The following is a 19,511-nucleotide window of genomic DNA, read 5'->3' as shown; positions in this document are numbered from 1 at the left end:
TGATTGCTGTTCTGTCCCTCTCTGTGGGCTGAGGGGATATATAAGCTTCTAGAAAATGTGACACAAGTTCTGTGACGGCCAGATGAGACTTGGCCTAAAGAGAGAATAGATATATCCTACTTCTTTAATTCCCAGAGGTTCCCCCCCAGCCCCGGCTCCTATTTCCTTATTCTGCCTCCTGATAAATTTTTTTTTTAAGTGGGAGTTATTCTGAACTTAGCGTTCTATTTTTAAGACTACTGAGAATTTACTATGTTTTCCTAAGAGAGGAAGGAGGTAAAATACCAACACAAAAAAGAAACATAGCAGTACACAAAGACCTTGTATTTGAAATGATATAATTCAATACAGTTATCTTAAGGCGTCTTTTTAAATAAAATAGTACCTCATGGAAATGTGCCAGAATCTCATTTAACTTCTGACATCCAAAAAAAAAAAAAAAAAAAATGATCATAGGGACAGTGTCCCTGAGAAAAGCACACCAGAATTTGGCCTCAGAATTGTGCTGAGCCGATCTGTTTTTTCCAACTGGTCAGAAATAATTAATGGAACTAGTTCAGTGTCATACAGTTTACCAAGCCCTAGATAGACTCTCACACAGAAGCTGTCTAAGATGGGGAGTCATCTCCCAGATAGCAAGTGGTTGTGACCAGCATCTTATACATTGTTCCCTACAACCTGGAGAACTTAATGGGGTAGTCAGGAGTCATTCTGGGGTCTGGCTATCATCAGGAAACCTCTGATTTATAGTACAACTACTTTTCAGTGTCACTGCTGGACAGAAAATCAGTCCCATTATATGACACTGTTGGTTAGACTGATAGTCTTAGGTTTTACCTAAGAAATCAGGATTTAGTATGTGAGGTACATACCTATTTTGAGGTGCGTAGAACTAGTTTTAGGCAGTTTTCTAGTCTCTGGATGTTGATGGGGCAAATTATTTGGTTTAATTAAATATTTAATGGCCAAGAACATTATTTCTGAGTATTTTTATAAAAATGTCAAAGCATAGCATTTATAATAAATTTATGTTTCCAGAATGAGGGGGTAACTGTAACAGTACCTACCTTCCCACTGTGGACAACTAGAAAACTAAAAAATAAATATATATATGTATTAAACAACTATTTCCAGGCATTGGATGACAGACAACACAGGACTGTAATCCTTGGGAGAACAGAAGCAAAGGAAGTGAAACCTACACTTGACTCAGCTTTCTGCCTGAGGGCATTCTTAGATCATGATGTAGAAAGGGATGACTGAGCAGAGCACTGACACCCTAATTGAGAAGACAAGATCTAACTTTACAGAGCTGAAACAGCTAGAATTTGTGGAGTAGAATACCAAATAAGAGGAAGCTCAACAAAGAAAAGACTATATAAACCTGGGGTCTGTTGTTGAATAATAAGCCAAACATGTATAGTGAGAAAGATCACCAAGCCAGGCAAAAGTAGAATGGGAGGCTTTAAGCTAAAAAAATATACCCAAAGGTCACACGGAGCTGGGAGATGTCCATACTTTTACAAGCGAGAGTCAAGAGGCTTCACTGGTCACTGGGGCATTCAGTAAAGATCAGAGAAGAACGATGTTCCTGTCTCAGGACTAAACTAGTCCCAGAGTAAAGAATGTCCTAGATTCACCCTAACAGAGCTTAAAACCAAGCCCCTAAAGACCAAAAATGATCCACAAGTAAATGAGTCATCTGCCAGAGCAACTCCACTGGTTCAACCCAGAACTGCCTGTCCAGCACTCAGTCAAAAATTACTAGACATGTGATCCATAACCTTAAAAATTGACTGATAGGAAGCAACCACTAATTGCAGGGATAACCAGAACAGCAGCAAGGACTTTAAAGCAGCTATAATAATTATTCTCAAGGATTTAAAGAAAAACATGAACACAATAAGACAAGAAGAAGATATAAAAAAAAAATCTGAGTGTAACTTTCAAGAACTGAAAAACAGTATCTGAATGGACTTAATAGAAGATATATTACTGTCAAAACAAAATATCAGTTTGAAAACAGCAATAGAAACTGTTCACACTGAAGTATAAAGAAAAAAAGACTGGAGAAAATGAATCAAAACTTAATTTGTGGAACAATATTAAGTGGTCTGAGGAAAAGAGAAACACATTAGAAGAAATAGTGGCTAGACTTTTTCTAAATGTGATGAAAGCTGTAAATCCACAGACCAAAAAAAGTTCAACAGACCCCTGGGGTGGAGGAGAGGAAATAATAGAAAATCTTATAGGCAGCGAGAGGGGGAAAGAAAAAGGTACCTTACTTGGACGCCTGGGTGGCTCAGTGGGTTAAAGCCTCTGCCTTCGGCTCAGGTCATGATCCCAGGGTGCTGGGATCGAGCCCCACATCGAGCTCTCTGCTCAGCAGGGAACCTGCTTCCCCCTCTCTCTCTGCCTGCCTCTCTGCCTACTTGTGATCTCTGTCTGTCAAATAAATAAATAAAATATTTAAAAAAAAAAAAAAAGAAAAGAAAAAGAAAAAGGTACCTTACTTATAGGGAAATATAAATAAGAATTACCACCCAATTCTTCCAAAAGACAAAGTTAAGTCTGGAAAAAATGAAATGACATTTTTACAGTATTGAAAAAAAAAAAAAGGAAGAAAGAAAGTCTGTCCTTCAGAAAATAGAGGACACTTCCCAACTGGTTTTGTAAATCCAGCATTACCCTAATAGCAAAACCAGTCAAAGATAATTTAAGAAAAGAAAATATAGACCAATATCCTTCATGAAAATATGCATAACAAATCCTTACCAAAATATTAGCAGTTGAATCCAGCAATATATAAAAAGGATACTATTTATCCCAGGTATAGGATATTATCCCAGGTATGGGATGACACCTGTTTGCAAGATTGTTTTAATATGAGAAAAAAAAAAAGAATCAATGTATTTAACCCCATTAATGGGAAAAAGGAATAAAATCCTGCCATTTTAATAAATACAGAAAAAACATGTGACAAAATTCAGTGCTGATGATAAAAACATTCAACACTCTAGTAGAAGGACACTTCCTTAACCTGATAAAGGATGTCTAAAAAACCTACAGAAAACATCGCTAATGCTAAAACACTACACACATTTCCCATAAAATCAGAAACAAGAGCAAGGAAGGCTTCTCTCACTTCTATTGAATACTGTACATAAGATCCTAGCCAGTGCAATAAGGCTTGAAAAAGAAAGAAAAGGCATCCCCATAGGGAGGTAAAATTGGCTTTACACACAAATGATATGGTTGTGTATATCTGGAATCAAAAAGGCTACAAAAATTGCTACCAGAAATAAGTGAATTAAATCAGGATCACCAGAAGCAAGTCACTATGCAAACATATAAAAATGTTAGTATGTACAGTGCAAATCTATGCAGTTGATTTACACGCACAATGGAACACCATGCTGCGTTAACAAAAATGACCTCCTGAAACCCTCAATGACACACTGGATCTCGAAACCTGTATACTGAAGGGAAGAGACCACACCCACAAGACTACATATTGTGTCATTTCATGTATATGTCCATGGAGGAGAAGAAGAGCTTGTCTTTAGGGACAGAAAGTAGATTGGTGGTTTGTTGGGGCCAGGGTTTGGGGGGGACTGGTTGCAAAGGATCACAAAGGCGTTTTCTAGGGTATTAAAAAATGCCGTCTATCTTAGTGGTGGTTACATCGGTGCTTATACATTTATCAAAATTCACTGACATGTGCCCTTAAAATGGGGATATTTTATTGTTTGTAAAGGATGCTTTAATAGAGGGGTTTTAAGTTAATTGACATGTAGCTATCATTGCTAAGCAAAAGTACATGTAATGATATGAACTGCTGATGACTAATTTATGTGAAGTGTTTAGAGAGAGATGTGGATCTAAATCTTGCCTTCAGCTTGGCATTTCACACAGTGATGGGATGAACAGGGGCGTCCTGTGTCCTGGGGACAGTGGCCAGAGCACCAGGCAGGAGGGCCGAGGACTAGAGGAACATAGAAGGAGAACCTGGGTCCGTGAGTATTCCTTCATGATTAACTAGCGCATCATTGCCTGGGTGTCGGCACTGTGCTATGGAAAATTCCCTCTCTAGTCCCTGCAGCTGATTCCGGTAAGCCCCTCTTTCTGGAAGGAGGATCGTATAACCCGGAATGCCAGGCAAACCTTCTCTTCAGGTGAAATAATTTAAATGCCGTCTGCCATGTTACCAGCCCAATAACTCAAGTATTACCTGCGGCTGTGGTTCTTCCACTGTCTGTAGGTTTCTGAGTAATGTCCGGTTGAAACTCCTGTGTACGGCCCGTATGTGTCAGTACCTCCTGTGTGCTAGAAACTGGGCTTGTGGCTGGGAATAAAACAGACATGTCCCTGCCTTGTTAGCAGAGCAACTGGGGGGCTTGAAAAATTACCGGGTTGAATTAAAAATACTTCAATTCTCACCCTGATTCTGCCCTTAATGACTGAGGGACCTGGAACAAGTCACATGACCTCTGGGCTTCCCTTTTCTCATCTTCCAAATTTCAATTTTAAGAATTTTAAATATTCCAGTAGTAATTTCCAGCCCGATAGCCACTATTAATACCCACTGCTAATGGGACCATGATTTGCTTGGAACTTGTCTGTGGGGTTTGGCGGGAGGATTCGGGACAGAGGGCTGTGTACCGAGCTCATGGCACAGTGATATCATCTCTCCATTCGAGAGTCCTTTTCTCGAATGGGGAGGCTGTTACGCTTATCCTTGGTGGCACATCAGAATCATCTGAGAAGCTAAAAGAATTCCCCATGCCCAGGCTGCACAGAAGAACAGTTAAATCAGAATCTCTTGGGGGTTGGGGGTAGGACCCAGGTGTCAGTCACTTTTCAACACACTTAATCATCTACTTACTTATCCCGTGCATACCTGTGACCCCATATCCCCCCCACCCCTTTGAAGGAAATAGGTCTGTGGGATTTGACCCATGGCATTGAATTTAAACGTGTCATTTTGGTACCTGGCAGTGTTGCCATGTGTATTCAACAACACTGTTGTCAGAGCACGGCAGGGCGTGAGAGCTGAGCCCAAGGCATATCTGAGCCTGTGGGCGAGCCCATATGTCTACTGTCAAGGAAGGAATTTCAGATTCTCCGTTGTTCATCATCATTGGCATTACTGCCTAACTTGTGCATTTATCAATGTTTATCAAGTACCTGCCGTGAGCGACCCTATGTCCTGGAGTCACTGCAGAAATGGAGGAAATTGCAGGTGCAAAGTCCCTGTGGCAGAAGGGAGCCTAGCCAGTCAGAATGCCAGAAAGGACGTTGGTGTGGCTAAAGCAGGGATTGCCAGCTGCCTATAATGGGAGGAGACAGGTGATGTGGGAAAGGGCCAGACACCCCCATGCCTTGTAGGCAGAGTTGTCACTGCAGAGGGCAAGGGAGGAACTCGCCCTCCATGCACTAGTTTCCATACATGGTGACTTTCAGCAATATATTGGCTGTTTTTAAGACCACAATAAAAACACGTGATTAGCAGAAACAATGAGGGCATAATTATGAGTCATTCAAGAAGGTAACCCAAGAGTGGCCCATTTTTATTTGGTCCCTCCCGGACAAAACTGCAGGCCCCACCCCCGCGGCCAGGTTTGTGCCAGACGCTGTGATAAGCACATTATTCCCTCACTGAATCTCCCTTCCCGGCCTCTGAGATAGGAACGAAGATTTCCCCTTCTTATGGATGGACACAGAGAGATTACTAAGTTGCCCGAAACATGGCTACTGAGGGGTAAAACTAGAAACTGAACGCAGGCAGTCTCTTTCCCGATGGCCCACCGGTACAGAGCTGGGCCTGGACCAAGATGGTGGCTCTGCTTGTTGTCCGTGTTGAAATGTTTTCTCTGTATTCAGCAAAACTGGATGACACGGAGAAGTGTTGAGCTGAGGGTCACGTGGCATTTGCACACAGTAATGGACAGCCGACAAAGACCTCACTCTCCGGAGTTGATACACAGTAGTTGTCCTACCGTCCATGAAACCAGGAAACAGAACAGAACAAACCAGTAACAGCTCATTGAAATTTCAGGGAAACTTTAGGGAGAATGTAATAGGTATAATGTAACTACTGTCTTCAAAGCTGACCGAAGAAATGCCCTTGATGGATACGCTATCAGAGAACTGTCCTGCCCCAGAGAAATACTGAATGCAGGACTTAGCAACAGGACTCAAGTATTTGACTAGATTCCTAAGAAGTCAGGTGCAAGCCACATGGTATACTCTGTAGGCTCATAAAAGAGAGTGCTCTGGAAACTACATGGCTGTTGTGATATTATGCATGCAAGCAGCCTGCATAAAATCCAGGAAAAAAGAGTGAATTGCCAAGAGGCTTAGAGCTCATCTGGAATCATCATCATTGCAACCATCAGTACCTATATAGGTACTGATGCAACCATCAACATCAAGTACTATGTTTCAGGGGTCTGTGATCACGTGATTTTGGGTACATGGACCTGTATAAGCAAGAGGGACACAGATTCTCTTCTAACTGATAACGCTGAAATAGTCCAGAGCCAAGTCTACATTTGTTGAGTACCTGTTCAGGATCGAGCAGTATTTCCTTCAATGCTCAGACAAGCTCTAGCAAGGGAAGTGAATCCATCCTCCTCATCCTTGAAGACAAGGAAATGGAGACCAAGTGAGGCTAAGTAACACGCCCAGGTCTCATAGTAGTCAGGGCTGGGGGTTTGATCCAAAGTGGAACCACAAAAGATCCCAAAGAGCCCAAAGCCACCCTGAGAAAGAACAAACCTAGAGGCATCACATGGCCTGATTTCAAAAAACATTGCAAAGCTATAAGAATCAACATAGTACGATATTGTCATAAATACAGACACGCAGGGGCGCCTGGGTGGCTCAGTGGGTTAAAGCCTCTGCCTTCGGCTCAGGTCATGATCCCAAGGTTGTGGGATCGAGCCCCGCATAGGGCTCTCTGCTCAGTGGGGAGCCTGCTTCACCCTCTCTCTGCCTGTCTCTCTGCCTACTTGTGATCTCTGTCTGTCAAATAAATAAATAAAATCTTTTAAAAAATAAATAAATAAATACAGACACACAGATCAATGCAATAGAATACAGAGCCCAGAAAAATGGTCCCACACATATACGGTCAATTAATTTATGATAAAGGAGCCAAGAATAGACAATAAGGAAAGAACAGTTTCTTCAGTTTAATGGTGCTGGGAAGACCGGACAGCCTCATGCAAAAAGAATGACGCCGGACCACCATCTTACACCAAATGCAAAAATTGGCTCTGAAATGGACTTAAGACTGGCACATAAGACCTGAAACTATGAGATTCCTAGAAGAAAACACAGGTGGTAATCTCCTTGACAGAGGTCTTGGCAATGATTTTTTGAAACTAAGACCAAATGTAGAAGCAACAAAAGAAAAAAATCCACGGGACTACCTCAGAGTAAACAGCTTCTGCACAGCAAAGGAGACCATCAGCAAAATGAAAAGGCAGCCTCTTGAATGGGACAAAATATTTGCAAATCATGTATTTGATAAGAGGTTAGTATCCAGAGTATGTATAACTCAATACCAAAAACCCAAACAATTCAGTTTTTTTAAAATGGCAGATCTGAATAGATATTTTTCCTAAGAAGACACATGACCAACGGGTACATGAAAAGATACTCAACTCTGTTCATCATCAGGGAAATGCAAATGAAAACCACAGTCACCTCACATCTGTCAGAATGGGCTAGTATCAAAAAGACAAGGAGTAAAAAATGCTCATGGGGATGTGGAGAAAAAGGAATCCTCATGCACTGTTGGTGGGAAGGCAAATTGGGCAGCCACTGTGGAAAACAACATGGAGGTTTCTCAAAAAATAAAAGTAGAATTACCATATAACCCGACAATTCCATTTCTGGGTATTTTAGAGCAAAGATAGTAACTCAGACGTATGCACTCCTGTGTTCACTACTGCACTATTTACAGTAGCCAAAATATGGAAACCAAAGTGTCTGTCAATGGGTGAATTGTTAGTAATATTGACAAAATAGTGTGTGGCGACTACACTAACTGTACTGAGTACTGAGTGTATAGAATTGTTGTCACTGTGTTGTACACCTGAAACTAATATAACAATGGATGTCAACTTCAATAATAAAATTAAAAAAATAAAAGTATAAAAAGAAGATGTATATATACCATGGAATATTATTCAGCCATCAAAAAAAGAATGAAATCTTACCATTTGTGCCAATATGGATGGACCGTGAGGACATAATGCTAAGTGAAAGGAGTCAGAGAAGGACAAATATCATGCAACCTCTCTTACAGGTACAGGTGGAATTAAAAAATATTAAAAAACCTCACAAACTGGTGGTTGCTAGAGGAAGGGGTATGAGAAATGGATGAAGGGGGTCAAAGGTTTAAAAAAAAAAAAGAAGCCTTTGAGATCTAAAAGACCAAGTCATAAGGGTACTTTGGGCACTGTGATGGGAGGAGGCCAGAGCAGGCAGGAAGAAGTATTTTGGTGTAAGGAGTAGCTCTCCCAACGTTACAGATGTTCCCCTAACACAATAAGCCGTACTCCTAAAGGTCCCACTTTTGCAGCTGAAGTCTTGCACTGAGAAAGAGAAAGTGATGTTTCCTGAGGTCACACGGGTGCAAGGAGGGTGGCTTGGGCCACTGGGTTCTGCGTTATCACACGCTTAGTTCTGTGTTTTAGTTCGGGGCTTGCAAACGATTCCCAGGTGCCTCTATAGGTCTACAAAACCATCCCAAACAATCGCTTGGCTCCAAACCTGGTGTTCTCCGCTGCTCCCTATAAAAACACGTCAATGGGAGTTTATGCCTGTTGCCCACGAGGCACTGACCAGAGTCTAGAAAGGCTCCTGGTTTTTTGCAGACACAGACACAAACGTCTGGTTGGGTCAGTTCGCAGCCGAACCCCAGACGGTGGTTAAAGTAGCAATATTATACACAATTGTCACTTCCTTCCCTTTCTTGCTGGAAATAAACACTCAGCTGCAGGGCTATTTCCCCAGACCCACTTCCCAAGACTCTCAGGCAGCCAGAGCCCAGCTGAGGTTGATTTCTTTTGTTTGACAGCTACAGAACCAGGAACTGCTGAGGGCCATGATGAAGAAGGCTGAGCTGGAAATCAGTGGCAAAGTGATTGAAACCATGAAGAGGTTGGAGGACCCCGTCCAGCGACAACGCGTCCTGGTGGAGCAAGAGAGGCAGAGATACCTACACGAGGAGGAGAGGATTGTCAAGAAGCTGTGGTGAGTGGGGGCACCTGTCGCGTGTCACGCTGTGTAACCCGGAGAGGGCCCTGTCCTCGCCGACAACAAAGCCCTTCCTTGGTGGTGCTCTCTCCTTCTCTCTTTATTGAGCATCTACTATGTGCAAGTTAGAGCCCTATCCCTTCCGGGCCTCCGTGGACCCTTAGCGCCATCCAGACCCAGAAAGTTCACCTGCGCCCCTCTCTTGAGAAGCCGGAGCACCACGCTCCTTTGTAGGGCTCAGCAGCACAGCCAATGAAAGGAAGCAAATGGCAAGACCCGATAATAAATGAGGAGTCTGCCTTTAATCTCAGTAAATGAAAACGAATAGCCAAAATCACGGTGTTAAGATTATCTTCCTATTATTCAACGGTAGTTAAAAGCGCAAAAGAAAAATTCAGATGTAAAGTATGTGTGATCCAGGAATGAAAGATGCCTCCTTAAAAGTTACCCATCTTCCGTGAGGTTCTTATTGAAAGCATCTATCAAGTCCCACTATTGAAACGAGCAGTTCATTTCTACCCCCGTCACTAAGGCAGGCCCATCTTTTATGGTAATCTATGTTTTGTTATGCAATGAAGATTTATCATAGAGTGATTTCACCTTCTAGGATCATGAATAGTAATTTTTCTGCGTTCTCCTGCTGTCAGTAATTCGCTTCTTAAATCTCCCCAATTGGGAATATAAAGAGGCAACTTCCGCATTCTTCTCATGAGCAGAGGGTCCAGAAGTCTTCATGGAAAGGGATGGAAAGGGTTAATTCTATAATCTGTTTGATGCTTGAGCTTGTACTCCTCAGATGCCAACCCCGCGTGTCTCATTAAAAATAGAATGTTCCTCTCAGTAGCCATCCAGAGGGGGGTTAGAAATCAATTATAGAGTTCTTACTTTCCTCAAAAATGAAATTTGGCTACCGTTGACGGACATCTCAAAATCCCTTCCAAAATCTTACGTAGTCGATGCATTTGTGGACAGTCGATCACCCACCGTGAGGCGATAAGGCTGTTTGTCAGAAATGTTTTTGTGACAGCCCAGTTGTCTCATTCGAGGTGTTAAGATTCTTCTTGAAAACGTCTTTAAAAATATATTGCCTTTTCAGAATATTTCGTCAGTTTTCCAATTGAATTATGAAAAAAGGACATTTTCTTGCTTCTGGCCTAGAAAAAGCATCTTCAGCGTCAATCCTACCCTGCGACCAGCAGCCCCGCCGAGAGTGAGATAGGAAGCAGAGTGGGGAGCATACGGTGGGGAGACACTGTGGGCGGGCCCCACACGGGGAAGACGGCGGGCACGGGGCTGCTGAGGAACTCCAGTCTCATGAAGCCAAACATATGAGTATGTGTAGAGCACAAAACAGATGACTCACAGGTGCCGGGTGAACCCACACAAAGGAGAGATTCCTCTGGGCCCCAGGGATCAAGAAGACTGAACCTGAAGTTATTCACGTGCGCCCATGCCCAGGGCGAGGCCCTGTGTGTAGTTGGGTCACAAGTGGCTTGTTAAACTGAACCAGGCTGGCCTGGAGGACAGGTGGGGTTCCGTCAGTGGAGACTGGAAGGGGACGGGGGGCTCCTGGGCAGAGGAAGCCTATGATCCAGCTGTCTCTGGATGGGGAAGGCACAAGATGTCCTTGGAGAACTTCAGGTCATGCATTTTGCCAGGAGAGCAGGGTCCAATGTGGGTCTAGATCGTGTCTCCTATGTGGGTAATGCCGTTCCCGTTTGCTCGGTGACTGCCCGTATCTGAGACCACACTCAGGCCCAGCATGCCTGCTCGACGTCCGTGGGACCTGCGTTTACCGAGATCACCTGGATCCCTGGCTTTTCGTGAAAGCTCCTGGGTCCAACCCCAGGTTCAGAACATCTCTGGATGGAGCTTGAGAATATGCATTTTAGGAAGCTACAGAGGACGTTCCGAAATGTCTGAACATTGGACAGTTACTGCCGGCCTGAGGAGGAGGTGCTGATGTTTTCTGATCAAGGAGGTGGTGAAGTCAGAGCTGTATTTCAGAAAGGTCCCTCTGGTGATCACGTATAGGACAGATGGCGAGGGAAACACCAATGTCAGGGAAGCCTTATTGGAAGGGCAGTAACAGTCAGTCAAAAGTCAGTAAGGCCTGGATCAAAGAGGAGAAATAGGAATGGAAAGAGAAATCAAACGCAGGGGACTGAGTAGGGGATCCGAGTAGCGACTGAGAGCGGGTTACAAAAGACAGCCTGAAATTTCAACTCTGGAACATTAGGAAAACAATTATCTCCTCTCCCTCCCCTCCCTTCCCCTGTTTTTGTCCTTACACACACACACACACACACACACACACACACACACACACACAGGAAAATAAATTCCCTTGGGCGTCACGTTAGGGTAAGTTGCTGGTGAGCCATTCAGATGGCAGAGAAATGAAATTTGGGTCTAGAACTATGGAGAGAAGTTGAATCAAGATCCTCTCTCTTTGGTGGGTTTCCATTTGGAAATAATAATTGGGCTTCTAATAATAGATGAAACATAGTTCAACAAATTGATGCTTCTTTTTAACTAAGGTAGAAGGAAAAGCAACTTACACAAATAGAACAGATTTACATGTAAACCACAGCATCTGGGAACATCTGGCATTCCTTTGAGCAGAGTTCACATCTCAAAAGTCACATTGAGTACATAATATTGAAAAATTGTTTTCAGCACTCATTTTAGCTCCCTGATCTCTGTTACGTTGTGAAGGAACACATTTGATCCAACTGCTTTCTAACAGCATGAACGTGTGAACAGAAGTGACATTGTTGTATACGATAATATCAGTACACTTTTGTATATATTCCTTGATCAACAAAGGAAAAGCTGTGACATTTAGGGGTCTCCTGTGTGCAGAGTTATGAAATCCAAGAAGCACACTGTGTAGAAGAGATTAAAATAGAATTTTAGGCAGACTGACTCTAGGTCAGATAATAGCTCCTAGGACTATTAATTACAGCCTGGCAAGCTGGTGGGTTTTTAATGGAACCGTGATAACATTTGGGTCTTTGCTCTTCCCTCAAAACTTGGAAGGACTTGACAGTGTGTCCTATGTGCGCTCTTAATATTTCAGTTTGATGATGAAATGGAAAATAACTTTTCATTTAAAATAACACACAGGTGCCATTTTTAGAGCTCCTTGGAAGGATGGCACACGTCCTCCCCTCAGGGATGTGGCAGCTGTAGGAAGTTTCTGTGGGTGGGACACAGAACACCAGTCACCTCTCCGTAGTTCACGGTGTGGACAGGGAGCAGAAAAGGCTTTCCCTTTTGGTTTGAAGTTGCATCATTTCATCTGAAGGAATCACAGGCAGCTGGGTTCCTTTTCCCTAACAGAATAAAAGATGTCACCAAAAGCCCCATCCCGCTTCTCTGTGGTGGATGAATTTGTTGTTTGGTCCAAGGCCCCTGTGAAATATACATAGCATCCCGCCCGAGTCCCTCCTGCAGAGGCTGTGACATCCGTAACTCCCGCCTGCGCGCCCACTTTGAGGGAAGGATCTGGGCAGACCTTTTTTTTTTTTTCTTCTTCTCCTTCTTCTTTTTCCTTTTCTTTCCCTTTTCTCTTTCTCTTTCTCTTCCTCTTTCTCTCTCTCTTTCTTTTTCTTTCCTTCTTCCTTCCTTTCTTTTTTTTTTTCTTCCAGATCCACTGTCTTCCTCCCCTGCTCTAAGCTCCGTGCCATCGGCAAGTGGAAAGTTGGTCGCCTACTGCCACCTAGTGGTTCTTCATCTCTCAACATCCTTTTCCTTCTTCTTTAAGAGAGAGGCTTTCTGTTGTCAGGTTTACAGGCAAATGGAAGTGATACGAACATGTGTTTAGGACAGGGTTAGTAATGTGCCCAGGAGACAGGACGTATTCGTTTGGTTGGGTGGTTGGTTGGTTTGCGTTTTGAAGCGGAAGACCTTAATTCAGTTCTGTTGGAACTCTAGCAGTACCTTAGGGTGTGTGTGTGTGGGTGTGTGTGTGTGTTTCTCCACACTCTCTCTCCTACACATACAGACACACCAGAAATCAGATCTATGATCATTTTCCCTCTGTAGCTTAGAGTGGAAAGTCAGTCCTTATTGATGAGATCATCAGTGTAAGCTAGAGGTTCTTGATCAGGCGCAAGTTTGCTTCCCTCCCCTCCTCTCCCTCCCCACCTCCAAGGACATTTCCCACCACCTAGAGACATCCTTGTTTGTCACAGGCTCGGGGCAGGTGCTACTAGCGTCTAGTAGCTAGAGGGCTGGGATGCTGTTGAACACCCCACACTGTACAGGGCAGGCTCCCACAAGGAGGGATTATCTAGCCCCAAATACCAAGTTCCAAGTTGAGAAGGCTGATCTAAACCCATCGGGACTCCTCCTTTTGCCCCGCTACAGCGCATACAGTCGATCCCCTCTGTCATGTTACAAAGTGCACAACACCCGTCCCTTAGTTGGCATCGGTATCCCCACTGGAAATAAAGAAATAAAGAAAAAATAAAATAAAAAATAAAAAAGGGGTGTCCCCATGAACAGGCCCTGGGAAAACTCCCTTGCACCTGCCTTACACCCCAGCGGAATATTTAAGCCAGACCGAGCCACTCTTGTGAGCTGCCATCTTCGCAGAAGGCCAGGGGAGGCGGGGACAAGCCCTTGGCTACTGCAGCTGCTCTTTTTGTGGACCCAGTGTTCACCCCCACCTGCTGGTCTGCTCCTCCCCTGCCCCTCACAGTGAGCTGGAAGACTTTGTTGAAGACTTGAAGAAGGACTCTACATCCGCCAGCCGAGTGGTCACTCTAAAAGACGTGGAAGACGGGGCTTTCCTCCTGCGACAAGTGGGGGAAGCCGTAGCTACCCTGAAAGGTGAGCCTCCTCCTTGAAGGGAGAAGTCCGCAGCCCTTCTCCTGGGGGGTGGAGGGGTGGGGGAGGGGGTTAAAAAACTGTCCAGTAGTGAAGGATGCGTCATTCATACCTGTGTGCGTGCACATAGTCCGCAAGCACCTACGTGTGCCGGGCAGCGTTCTAGGCACCGGGGATGCCTCACTGAACGAAACAGGCAAGTACCCTAAATACCCTGTAAGATTCAGGACGAAGGGACACACTAATGACAGGCGGCTGCCTCCTGAAGATGCGTGCGGGGCGCATGAGCCCCGCGCTTCCGAGCCTGGCCAGCGCGCACGCGGGATGGGGGCTCCACGTCCTGCCTCTCGGGCGGCTCACTCTCTGGCTTGGCTCTTGGCCTGCAGGAGAATTCCCAACCCTACAGAACAAGATGCGAGCCATCTTGCGCATCGAAGTGGAGGCCGTGCGGTTTCTGAAGGAGGAGCCCCACAGGCTGGACAGTCTCCTGCAGAGGGTGCGAAGCATGACCGACACCTTGACCATGCTGCGGAGGTAACCGGGCCTCCTGGGGGGTGGGGGAAACGTCCGGAGCGAGGCAGCGACTCCTTCCCATCGCACTTACTCTGTTGCGCTGTGACCAGAGGTCTCCAGTCTTCGCATTGCTTGGCACCGCCTAGGGCTTAACATTAGCAAACCTGGTAAACTTTTTTTTTTTCCCTTTTTTTTAATCGTTTGAAGGTGGTTCATTTCAGGAACACGTTAGAGTTGAAGAATGGCTCACAATATTCGGGGTGCGGGGCTGCCCAACCCCAGGGCCGGGCAGGGGGGCGGGAGCAGGTGGGAGGAGAGATCTAGAGATCGAAGTTGCTTTCATGAAGGTGACTCGTGGCCGTGGAAGAAAGGGCACAGTAGCATGAGACAGAAAGAGGGGAACAGATCCTTGGGGATCCTTGGGGATCGAAGGAACAGGGTGGGTAAAAGAAACAGAAGTGAGTAGCAGAGGAGGGTCACAAAGGCAAGGTCTTTTCAAATCAAAAAAAGAGAGAGAAAGCATTTTAATAATGAATTGAGGCACCAATTAAAGGTTAGCAGTCAAGTTGGACATCGTCTGACCTAGAACTATGTTGATCCTAACAATAACCTGCAAGGAAGGCCTTAGAAGGCATTCTCATCCTCTTGTCCTCGTCCTCATAGTTATTACATTTTATAGAAAACTATGTGAGGCTCAGAAAGATGAGGTTCCCAACATCACATGGCTAGAACGTGGCAGGAATGATGACATTCAGGCACAGGTCTGCCTGACCCCAAAGCCACATCCAAATCAACAAATAGCGTGACAAGACCCCAAAAAGCAGAGGAGGTTGAGGACTAACCCAGCTGCTAGATTTGAAGTCGTGGTCGACCTTGCAGAAAGGCTTGGTCAAGTCCAGGCGGAACAGCCTGATCACACGAGGCTGAACGACATGAAGAGCAAACCCAAGGAGTTAGAATGCAGTGGACCCTTGAACAACTCGGGTCTCAGCTGCACGGGTCCGCTTGTGTAAATTTTTTTTTTTTTTTTGATAAATACAGGGCAATACTGTAAAATGTATTTTCTTTTCCTTGTGATTTTCTTAATATTTTCTTTTCTTCCTTTATTGTAAGAATACAGCAATAACATACAAAATATATGTGATTCAACTGTTTAGGATCTAGATAAGGCTTCTGGTCAATAGTAGGCAATTAGTCGTTAGGTTTTTTGGGGGGGGTTGGTGACAAAAGTTATACTGTGATTCTCAACCGTGTAGGGGGTCAGGACCCTAACCAACCCCATGCTGTTCAGGGGTCAGCTGTAGGAGCTGCCTTCCGCAGGGGTTCAGCAGTGAAAGGAGGAGAGCTTGGAGGGATCAGGAAGCTTTGGGGGTTGGAACTGAGCCTGTCTGAGGGCTGTCCCTCTGCCAGGACTGTTCCCAGGACTGGGTACAGGAGTTCTTGTTAGGGTCCTGTGTTCACTGTGTGTCGCCACCATGCAAATAGTGACGGAACGGTGTCTGGCTGGGCTTGATGGAGCTAGTGGAAAGGGAGAGACAGACCCTATCTTAAGGGAAGGACTGAGAAATCGGCTACCAGAGACAGCCAGGAGACAACTGGAGGGCATTAGGAAGTTGCTATGGAAACCCTCAGCACTGAGCGGCTACTCGGGGTTTTCGAATGCTTTTTTTTTTTTTTTTAAACATTTTATTTATTTACTTGACAGATAGAGAGATCACAAGTAGGCAGAGGCAGGCAGAGAGAGAGGAGGAAGCAGGCTCCCTGCGAAGCAGAGAGCCTGATGCGGGGCTCGATCCCAGAACTCTGGGATCACGACCTGAGCCGAAGGCAGAGGCTTTAACCCACTGAGCCACCCAGGCGCCCCTTTCGAATGCTTTAATTCTGCAGCAACAGCCTGCCTGGCTTTGGGATGACACAGCGTTCAAGTTCATGCCATAAAAATAAAATGCAGGCTACTCATTGTAAGAGTTAATGCTGCTGTGCCTGGTCTCTCCCAGACACGTCACCGACGGACTCTTGAAAGGTACAGACGCGGCCCAGGCCGCTCAGTACGTGGCGATGGAGAAGGCCACGGCCGCCGAAGTCCTGAAGAGCCAGGAGGAGGCGCCCCACGCCTCGGGCCAGCCCCTCCACGCGGCAGGAGTCCCAGGCGACGTGAAGTCGGAAGTGGTGCCCTTGACCGTTCACCACGCACAGAGTTCTCCCGTGGTCATCCAGCCCTCCCAGCACTCCGCCGCCCTGCTGAACCCCGCCCAGCACCTGCCCATGGGGGCTGGTCCTCACCCAGCCGGCCCTCCCGCCGCCACCGCCCAGGAAGGGACCTCTGCTCTGCCGTCGTCGGCTCAGGCTTCACAGTCCCCACAGACACCCGTGAATGGTTCCACCATGCAGAGCTTGTTCATCGAGGAGATCCACAGCGTGAGTGCCAAGAACAGGGCGGTGTCCATTGAGGTAGGGTCCTATTTCCATTTCTCATAGCCCCCCATAAAAGAATAACACCTGGTCCTTTCCCTTGAAGAGCGTATCGTCTGGTTGTCAAGGTCATACATATATGTGCATAAGTATCACAGATAGATTTGTAGCCCTATCCATGGGTTTCAATGGCCAGATTAAGAGAAAGATTAAGATTTTAAGAACAGTGGACGGTGTGACCCTGGTGTACTGGGAACTGTTTAACAACCGGCTCTCTGGGGGGAGGGGGAAACGCCCCGATTTGTAAAATGACCCATTTCTGTGGTGTATTTTCCCATCGCCGATTTCGAGTTATAGCAGGGTATCGGGGAGTGCGCAACTGGGGAGAAATGTGAGTCGGCTGTCCCCGGCCAGCGTGTGCCGGCTCAGACTTACCCCTGGTGAATGCAGGCCTGCAAAGCGTTTGCCGGTAGTCTCCAAAAATCTGTAGAGCCTGGGTGAGCAGAGCAGGGTGGCAATGGCAGGCTTGGATAGAGGAGTGTTAGAGCAAAGGGAGTCACAAGTCAGGCTGTTGAAGGAACCTGTTTAAGGGAACAAGGCAGGGGCAATGAGGCTGGCAAGACAGGCTGGAACCAGATTTCGGGGGGCTTGCAAGGCAGTCCGAGGTGGTGTCGGCATCCAAAAAATCCTGCTGCTTGGACCGGCGGTAAAAAATAGCATCTTCAAAAAATCACTCTGAAATAATAGAGTCGATTCAGGTGGTGGGTGGGTCTAGGATTAAGGGTTCGGGATAGAAGTCATGAGCACAGGCTTGGGGTGAGAGGCAGAGGCAGTCAGAATGGAAAGAGAAAACTAGGCCTTAACGTCACAGAACAGAAAACAGGCCATGTTTTTAAAGATTCTTTTTACCAAGGGCTGGTGTCCGTGCCTGAGTAGGACAGCTTGCTTCCTCCTTCCTCCTGCCCCGTGCGTCCTCCACTCCTGACCCCAGACCATGGCCTTGACCGTCCCGCGTCTCTCACAGATCAACAGGGATAATTCAGGTCTCAAGAGAAAAATAACCTCTTCAGACTGCCCGGGCCACAGTTCTGGCAACGGGGCCTCGGAACTTAAGAGTCTGTTAAAAATGCCCGGATCTGCAGAAAGGAGGCCTGGGCCTTTCCTGCCCACCCCACTGCTGACTGCTGAGGAGAACTTGCTTCACAACCAGGATCTGAGCCCCACTATGCTCTAGGTCCCCAAAGGCTCTGGGGCAGGCAGTGAACCACAGGGACAAAGTCCGTGCTTTCGAGAAACATGCCTGCTTGTAGGGAGAGATCGAGAACCAGTGTATGCCAGATGAAAAGAAATGCTAGGAAAGACAAAGGGGAGGAGGGTTTGGTAAGGATGATGATGGTGGAGACTTGGGTTTAGATAGCGTGACTCTTGGGCAGATCCTTGTCTCACTGGGCCCCAGCGTCCTCTGGCTAAAGAGTGCTAAGAAAGCAATCTCCTCTGTCCTTCCTCATTCTTGCATTGTGGGGTTCTAGTAATCCTGGTGCTAACTTCCCCTCTGCCCATCTGGGATGATTCCTGTGCCACACCAAAATCACAGGAAAATGTTCTTTTCAAAAATGTATGGGTATTTAAAAATGCATTTCATGTATTTCTCCCTACTGTAGAACTTGGTGGAGCTTCAAGGTAGTCTAAAAAAGCCCATTTTATACGTAAGAACGTTTGACCCAGAGGCCATAGAGCTGTTCTTAGGCAGACGTGGAAAGCAGGCGTTGGAGTCTTTGTTCCTAGTGAGTGTTTGGTTTTGTTCCTGTCCATTTGCACATCTCCTCCATGATGAAAATTTTTGGTTTCAAGACAGAAACCTGGTTGTGAGATGGGTGCTTTGGAAAGCACATCCCTGTGTCCTTTTTATTACTATTCAGAGAGTAGCAGTAAGTAAGTGCTCAATTATCAGTTAACAAATGAATTTGGGTTCCTGAGCTCGCTTCTCTGTGAATCAATGTCAGTCACGTCGGCTTCCGTGGCAGCGAGCCCAGAGGCAGGTTGGTCGGAGGGGCAAACATGTCCCTCAGCACGGACCCCAGACTGCCCCCTCCATCGCCATGAAATCTCTAATTAGCTTTCCCTTCTGGTTGCTAAACTTCCCTCACTTGTGATTTTCCTTCAGAAAGCAGAAAGAAAATGGGAAGAGAAAAGGCACAATCTGGACCACTATAACGGGAAAGAGTTCGAGAAGCTGCTAGAAGAAGCTCAGGCCACTATCATGAAGTCAATTCCAAACCTGGAGATGCCACCAGCCGTGGGCCCACAACCAAAGGGCGATGCCCCAGGAGACAAGCTGGAACTTTCAGGTGAGGCGCTCCCAGAGCTGGGCCCGGTTGGCTGCCCACTGGAGCACGTGCTGGCCGACAGGACCAATCTCTCACGTCTCAAGAGTTTGATAAAATTGTGAAACAGGAAGAACAAATCCTCAACAGTCACTG

The 19,511-nt window shown here is 45.9% G+C and overlaps 1 protein-coding gene across 23 annotated transcripts in view; it reads left to right on the top strand.

The window, feature by feature from the left end:
* The window catches only part of KIAA1217 (KIAA1217 ortholog), a 750,245-nt gene that overhangs the window by 714,020 nt on the left and 16,714 nt on the right, over window positions 1-19,511 (top strand). For 22 of the 23 annotated variants that reach the window (XM_047742845.1, XM_047742844.1, XM_047742846.1 and 19 more), the window contains 5 exons: window positions 9,092-9,267; window positions 13,979-14,109; window positions 14,493-14,640; window positions 16,617-17,070; window positions 19,196-19,379. In XM_047742845.1, coding sequence (XP_047598801.1) covers window positions 9,092-9,267; window positions 13,979-14,109; window positions 14,493-14,640; window positions 16,617-17,070; window positions 19,196-19,379 — 1,093 coding nt within the window. The remainder of the gene's footprint in view (window positions 1-9,091; window positions 9,268-13,978; window positions 14,110-14,492; window positions 14,641-16,616; window positions 17,071-19,195; window positions 19,380-19,511) is intronic. The other variant, XM_047742835.1, reaches the window with a different exon arrangement.

Source organism: Lutra lutra, chromosome 8, assembly GCF_902655055.1.
Source record: "Lutra lutra chromosome 8, mLutLut1.2, whole genome shotgun sequence".
Classification (NCBI taxonomy): Eukaryota; Metazoa; Chordata; class Mammalia; order Carnivora; family Mustelidae; genus Lutra; species Lutra lutra.
The sequence above is the reverse complement of the archived record's forward strand: the minus strand, read 5'-3'. Positions and strand labels throughout refer to the sequence as shown.